This window comes from Oncorhynchus masou, unplaced genomic scaffold (genome assembly GCF_036934945.1).
Source record: "Oncorhynchus masou masou isolate Uvic2021 unplaced genomic scaffold, UVic_Omas_1.1 unplaced_scaffold_2530, whole genome shotgun sequence".
NCBI lineage: Eukaryota > Metazoa > Chordata > Actinopteri > Salmoniformes > Salmonidae > Oncorhynchus > Oncorhynchus masou.
The window spans coordinates 30,384-37,883 of record NW_027008980.1 but is presented as its reverse complement, the minus strand read 5'-3'; the positions used below and the strand labels follow the sequence as shown (position 1 = coordinate 37,883).

The window sequence follows — 7,500 nt, the reverse complement described above, 5'->3', positions numbered from 1 at the left end:
AGTCAGGGTGCAGGAGGGGGTCACCGGTACCTAGTCAGGGTGGAGGAGAGGGTGACCGGTACCTAGTCAGGGTGCAGGAGGGGGTCACCGGTACCTAGTCAGGGTGGAGGAGGGGGTCACCGGTACCTAGTCAGGGTGCAGGAGGGGGTGACCGGTACCTAGTCAGGGTGGAGGAGGGGGTGACCGGTACCTAGTCAGGGTGGAGGAGGGGGTCACCGGTACCTAGTCAGGCACTACAAACGATTATGTTAGGTCTCCACCAAACCACAATAAGCACAGCCATTTTCTAGCAAAATACAGCATTCACAAAAAGCATAAATAAAGATAAAATGAATCACTAACCATTGATGATCTTGATCAGATGGTGGAGGAGGGGGTTACACAACACATTATATAAAAACAAACAAGAGTTTAGGAGATTCACTAGTTCCAAAAACATCTGAGTTTACATTGGGTGGAGGATTCACTAGTTCCAAAACATCCAGTGATTTTTGCATAGGGTCAACATAAATACTCATCATAAATGTAGATGATAATACAAGTTATCACGTGGAATTATAGATATACCTCTCCTAATGCAAGGGTGTCAGATTTTTAAGTTTACGTAAAAAGCAACCCATGCAATAATCTGAGATGGGCTCAGAACAGAAGCCAAATTAGCCTCCATGTTGGAGTCAACAGAAACCAGAAAATACATGATAAATGGGTCACCTTTGATGAACTTCATCAGGGTGCAGTCCTAGAAATCCCAGGTCCACAATAAATCTTGATTTGAGGAAAATTTCCGTTATTTATGTCCAATGGGTGGGGTTAGCGCGTTTGGGGTCCACTATAACGTGTCAGGGTCCAAGGGGGTTCCGTAACAGTCAGTAGAAACGATGTACTGAATCAATCTTTAGAATGGGTTTACATATCTTGAATAACGTTCCAACCGGGAATTAGAATGACCTCAGATGAGCGGTGGGCAGGTCCTTCCCCTGTGAACGCGCATAGTGAAAGCATGGTCCAGGTGGCTGTGGTGACCCTGTCTCAGTCATTAGAGTCACCAGACAAAGTTCTGTTGACTGTTGACATCTAGTGGAAGGGTGGGAAGGAAAACTCATCCATATCTCGCTGTAATTTCAATGAGAGCTTGGTGAAGATCTGCCAGTCAGGGTGAATTTCTCAGGGTGCTATATGAGTTATGTTATACTCACAGACATAATTCAAACAGTTTTAGAAATTGCAGGAGGGTTTCCTATCCAATAATAATACTAGGGTGCAGATATTAGCAACTATGACTGAGAGCAGGCACTACAAACAATTATGTTATGTCTCCACCAAACCACAAAAGTTAACAGCCATTTTTCATAGCAAAAGATAGTTACAACATGATAGTGCTTGCTTTGTTCTCCAACTCATCTTGTGTCCTTCTGTCATCCTCCCCCCTCATTGCTGCTCACAGCTATATTTATTATTATGCTTTCACCTCCTTCCTTCCTCCCTCCCCTCCCTCCCTCCCCCCTCTCCTCCCTCCCTCCCTCCCTCCCTCCCTCCCTCCCTCCCTCCCTCCCTCCTCTCCCTCCCTCCCTCCTCCTCCCTCTCTCCTCCCCCTTCCCCTCCTTCTCCCTCCCTCCCTCTTCACCCCCTTCCCTCCCTCCTCCCTCCCTCCCCCTCTCCCTCCTCCTCTCCCTCCCTCCTTCCTCTTCTCTCTCCATCTCCCTCCTCCTTCTCCCTCCCTCCCTCCCTCACCCCTCCTCTTCCCTCCCTCTCCCTCCTCCTCTCCCTTCCTCTCCCTCTCTCTCTCTCCCCTCCCTCTCCCTTCTCCCTCCTCCCCCTCCCTCCTCCTCCTCCTCCTCCTCCTCCTCCTCTTCTTCCTCCCTCCTCTCCCTCCTCCTCCCTCCTCCCCTCCTCCTCTTCTCCCTCCTCCTCCTCCTCTCCCTCCTCCTCCCTCTCTCCAGGTGATTGATATGAACGAGTACCAACGGAGGAGGTTTGCATGTCGTATCATTGACTGTCTGTTTAACACAGTGACAGGGAAGAAGATCGCTCTGCTGGGATTCTCCTTTAAGAAAGACACTGGAGACACCAGGTATCTATTTTCTCTTCTATTCTTCTCCTCTTCCTCCTCGTTCTCTCTCTTCCTCCCCGTTCCCTCTCTTCCTCCTCATTCCTTCTCTTCCTCCTCGTTCCCTCTCTTCCTCCTCGTTCCCTCTCTTCCTCTTCCTCCTCGTTCCCTCTCTCCTCTTTCTTCTCTTGTTGAAACATCAATTCCTTTTCTTTCTCTCGCTCTCTCTCAATTCAAGGGTCTTTATTTTCATGGGAAACTTAGATGAGTAGATGATGAAATAAACAATATAAAACTAACAGTAAACATTACACTCACAGAAGTTCCAAAAGAATAAAGACATTTCAAATGTCATATTATGTCTGTAAACAGTGTTGTAATGATGTGAAAATAAATAAGCATAAATATGGGTTGTATTTACAATGGTGTTTGTTCTTCACTGGTTGCCCTTTTCTTGTGGCAACAGGTCACAAATCTTGCTGCTGTGATGCACACTGTGGTATTTCACCCAGTAGATATGTGGGAGTTTTTCAAAATTGGATTTGTTTGAGGGAAATATGTGTCTCTAATATGGTCATACATTGGACAGGAGGTTAGGAAGTGCAGCTCAGTTTCCACCTCATTTTGTGGGCAGTGTTGCACATGGCCTGTTTTCTCTTGAGAGCCATGTCTGTCTACGGCGGCCTTTCTCAATAGCAAGGCTATGCTCTCTGAGTCTGTACATAGTCAAAGCTTTCCTTAAGTGTGGGTCAGTCACAGTGGTCAGGTATTCTGCCTCTGTGTACTCTCTGTTTAGGGCCAAATAGCATTCTAGTTTGCTCTGTTTTTTTGTTAATTCTTTCCAATGTGTCAAGTAATTATATTTTTGTTTTCTCATGATTTGGTTGGGTCTAATTGTGTTGCTCTCTCTCCTCCTCTTCCCTCCTACATATCTCCCATTGGGTCAAATTGTGTTGCTGTCCTGGGGCTGTGTGGGGTCTGTTTGTGAACAGAGCCCCAGGACAAGCTTGCTTAGGGGACTCTTCTTCAGGTTCATCTCTCTGTAGGTGATGGCTTTGTTATGGAAGGTTTGGGAATCACTTCCTTTTCGGTGGTTATAGAATTTAACGGCTCTTTTCTGGATTTTGATAATTAGTGGGTATCGGCCTAATTCTGCTCTGCATGCATTATTTGGTGTTCTACGTTGTACACAGAGGATATTTTTGCAGAATTCTGCATGCAGTCTCAATTTGGTGTTTGTCCCATTTTGTGAAGTCTTGGTTGGTGAGCGGACCCCAGACCTCACAACCATGAAGGGCAATGGGCTCTATGACTGATTCAAGTATTTGGCATAGAAGGCCCTTCTTGCCTTGTCTCTCAGATCGTTCACAGCTTTGTGGAAGTTACCTGTGGCGCTGATGTTTAGGCCGAGGTATGTATAGTTTTTTGTGTGCTCTAGGACATCAGTGTCGAGATGGAATTTGTATTTGTGGTCCTGGTGACTGGACCTTTTTTGGAACACCATTATTTTGGTCTTACTGAGATTCACTGTCAGGGCCCAGGTCTGGCAGAATCCGTGCAGAAGATCTAGGTGCTGCTGTAGGCCCTCCTTGGTTGGTGACAGAAGCACCAGATCATCAGCAAACAGCAGACATTCATCTTCAGATTCTAGTAGGGTGAGGCCGGGTGCTGCAGACTGTTCTAGTGCCCGCGCCAATTAGTTGATATATATGTTGAAGAGGGTGGGGCTTAAGCTGCATCCCTGTCTCACCCCACGGCCCTGTGGGAAGAAATGTGTGTTCTTTGACAATTTTAACCGCACACTTGTTGTTTGTGTGTACATGGATTTTATAATGTTGTATGTTTTACCCCCAACACCACTTTCCATCTATTTGTATAGCAGACCCTCATGCCAAATTGAGTCCAAAGCTTTTTTGAAATCAACAAAGCATGAGAAGACTTTGCCTTTGTTTTGGTTTGTTTGTCAGTTAGGCTGTGCAGGGTGAATACATGGTCTGTCGTACGGTAATTTGGTAAAAAGCCAATTTGACATTTGCTCAGTACATTGTTTTCATTGAGGAAATGTACGAGTCTGCTGTTAATCATAACGCAGAGGATTTTCCCAAGGTTACTGTTGACACATATCCCACGGTAGTTATTGGGGTCAAATTTCTCTCTCTGTCTCTGTTTTTGTGTAGTGCCTGTCTCTCTCTCCTCGGTCTCCTCTCTCTGTCCCCTTCCTCTCTCCTCGGTCTCCTCTCTCTCTGTCCGCTCTCTCTCTCCTCGGTCTCCTCTCTCTCCTCGGTCTCCCCTCTCTCTGTCCCCTCTCTCTCTCCTCGGTCTCCCTCTCTCTGTCCCCTCTCTCTCTCCTCGGTCTCCTCTCTCTCTGTCCCCTGTCTCTCTCCTCGGTCTCCTCTCTCTCTGTCCCCTCTCTCTCTCCTCGGTCTCCTCTCTCTCCTCAGTCTCCTCTCTCACTGTCCCCTCTCTCTCTCCTCGGTCTCCTCTCTCTGTCCCCTCTCTCTCTCCTCGGTCTCCTCTCTCTCTGTCCCCTGTCTCTCTCCTCGGTCTCCTCTCTCTCCTCGGTCTCCTCTCTCTCCTCGGTCTCCCTCTCTCTCTGTCCCCTCTCTCTCTCCTCGGTCTCCTCTCTCTCTCTGTCCCCTTTCTCTCTCCTTGGTGTCCTCTCTCTCCTCGGTCTCCTCTCTCTCCTCAGTCTCCTCTCTCACTGTCCCCTCTCTCTCTCCTCGGTCTCCTCTCTCTCTGTCCCCTTTCTCTCTCCTCGGTCTCCTCTCTCTCTGCGTCCTTTCTCTCTCCTCGGTCTCCTCTCTCTCTCTGTCCCCTCTCTCTCCTCGGTCTCCTCTCTCTCTGCGTCCTTCCTCTCTCCTCGGTCTCCTCTCTCTCTGTCCCCCTCGGTCTCCCCTCTCTCTGTCTCTCTCCTCAGGTTTATCAGTGTGCGTTCTGTAAAGTGCATGTCTTGGATCCTTGACCTCTATCCCATATAGAACACACATTAACCCCCTCTGTCCCCCTCAGAGTTAATCATTCATATTATGGGATGCCAGGTCTCTTAGGATTTAAGATTGTCTGGGCCAGTACTGAAAGGTTGCTCCTCGGTCTCCAGTCGACTAGGTCTGTCCCCTGTGCCCTTGAGCAAGGCACTTAACCTCTGTCCTGTAAGTCTCTCTCTCCTAAGAGTGCCTGCTAAATGACTTACATGTATCTGTGTCGGTCTTCAGGGAGTCTTCTGTATCTATATATCTCGGTACCTGATGGACGAGGGAGCCAAGTCCTTCCTCTCATCCTCGGTCTCCTAAAGTCCTGAAGGAGCTGTCCCCATTCTCCTCGGTCTCAACCACACATCTCTGAAGACCCTCACTCCTCGGTCTCCTCTCTCTCTGCGTCCTTCCTCTGCCTCCTCAGTCTGCCTGTCTCTCTCTGTCCCCTTTCTCCTCGGTCTCCCCTCTCTCTGTCCCCTCTCTCCTCGGTCTCCCTCTCTGTCCCCCTCTCTCTCCTTTAACTCTGGCTCTCTGTCTGCGTCCTTCCTCTCTCCTCGGTGTCCTCTCTGTCTGCGTCCTGTGTCTCTCCTCGGTCTCTCTCTCTCTGTCCCCTCTCTCTCTCCTCGGTCTCCTCTCTGTCTGACCCTTTCTGTCTCCTCGGTGTCTGGCTGGTCACTGTGTCCTTTCTGTCTCCTGGTCTTGTCTGTCTCTGTCCCCCTCTCTATCTCGGTCTGCCTCTCTGTCTGCGGCTTCCTCTCTCCTCAGTCTCCTCTATCTCTGTCCCCTTTCTGTCTCCTCGGTCACCTCTCTCTGTCCCCTCTCTCCTCGGTCTCCCCTCTCTGTCCCCTCTCTCTCTCCTCGGTCTCCTCTCTCTCTGCGTCCTTCCTCTCTCCTCGGTCTCCTCTGGCTCTCTGTCCCCCTCTCTGCCTGGCTGTGCTGCTCTAACATCCTGTGTGTGTGTGTCTGCCTGGTCTCTCTCTCTGGCTGTCCCCTCTCTCTCTCCTGGTCTCCTCTCTCTGTCCCCTTTCTCTCTCCTCGGTCGCCTCTCTCTCTCTGCGTCCTTTCTCCTCCTCGGTCTCTCCTCTCTCTGTCCCCCAGGTCTCTCCTCGGTCACCTCTCTCTCTGCTCCTTCCTCTCTCCTCAGTCTCCTCTCTCTCTGTCCCCTGTTCTCCTCGGTCTCCCTCTCTCTGTCCCCTCTCTCCTCAGTCTCCCTCTCTGTAAACAAGGAAGTGATTCTCTCTCTCCTAAAGGTCTTATCTCTCTGCTGGTCCTTCCTCTCTCCTCGGTCTATTCTGTCTCTGCGTCCTTTCTCTCTCCTGGTCTGAGATAATCTCTCTGTGGTGTCTCTCACCTCTTCTCTGTCCCCTACATTTATACAACAGTCTCTCCTCTGTCTCCCTCTCTCTGCGTCCTTTCTCTCTCCTCGGTCTCCTCTCTCTCTCTGTCCCCTCTCTCTCCTCGGTCTCCTCTCTCTCTGCGTCCTCTCTCTCCTCAGTCTACCCTCTCTCTGTCCCCTTTCTCCTCGGTCTCCCACTCAGGCTCTGTCCCCTTCATCTCTCCTCGGTCTCCTCTCTCTCTGTCCCCTTTCTCCTCAGTCTCCTCTCTCTCTGTCCCCTTTCTCCTCTGGTCTCCTCTCTCTCCTCGGTCTCCTCTCTCTCTGTCCCCTCTCTCTCTCCTCGGTCTTCTCTCTGTCCCCTTTCTCTCTCCTCGGTCTCCTCTCTCTCCTCGGTCTTCCTCTGTCCCCTTTCTCCTCGGTTCTCACTCTCTGTCCCCTTTCTCTCTCCTCGGTCTCCCAGACTCTGTCCCCTTTCTCCTCGGTCTCCCCTCTCTCTGTCCCCTTTCTCTCTCTATCTCGTGTGTTTCAGGTTTATCAGTGTGCGTTGGGGTAAAGTGCATGTCTTGGATCCTTGACCTGATATACTCATATAGAACACACATTAACCCCCCCGGCCCCCCAGAGTTAATCATTCATATTATGGGATGCCAGGTAGCTTAGAGATTTAAGATTGTTGGGCCAGTACTGAAAGGTTGCTGGGTCGAATCTTCCAGTCGACTAGGTGGGGAAAAAAATCAATCTGTGCCCTTGAGCAAGGCACTTAACCTAAACTGCTCCTGTAAGTCTCTCTGGATAAGAGTGCCTGCTAAATGACTTACATGTATCTGTGTGTGTCTTTCAGGGAGTCTTCTAGTATCTATATATCTAAGTACCTGATGGACGAGGGAGCCAAGCTCCACATCTACGACCCTAAAGTCCTGAAGGAGCAGATCATTCTGGACCTCTCTCAACCACACATCTCTGAAGACCCTCACAGAGGTAGAGGAGGGAGGGAGGGGGGGCCTGGCTGGCTGGCTGGCTGGCTGGCTGGCTGGCTGCCTGGCTGGCTGGCTGCCTGGCTGGCTGGCTGACTGTCTCCTCTACTCGTCGTGCATTAGTTTCCATAGAACACATAGCACTCATTGATCATCCCTGACACATATATA

At 50.0% G+C, this 7,500-nt stretch overlaps 1 protein-coding gene across 1 annotated transcript in view; it reads left to right on the top strand.

Moving 5' to 3' along the window:
- ugdh (UDP-glucose 6-dehydrogenase) overlaps positions 1 to 7,500 on the top strand; it is a 51,867-nt gene that overhangs the window by 16,392 nt on the left and 27,975 nt on the right. The window contains 2 exon segments of the mRNA XM_064960914.1: positions 1,904 to 2,071; positions 7,197 to 7,333. Coding sequence (XP_064816986.1) covers positions 1,904 to 2,071; positions 7,197 to 7,333 — 305 coding nt within the window.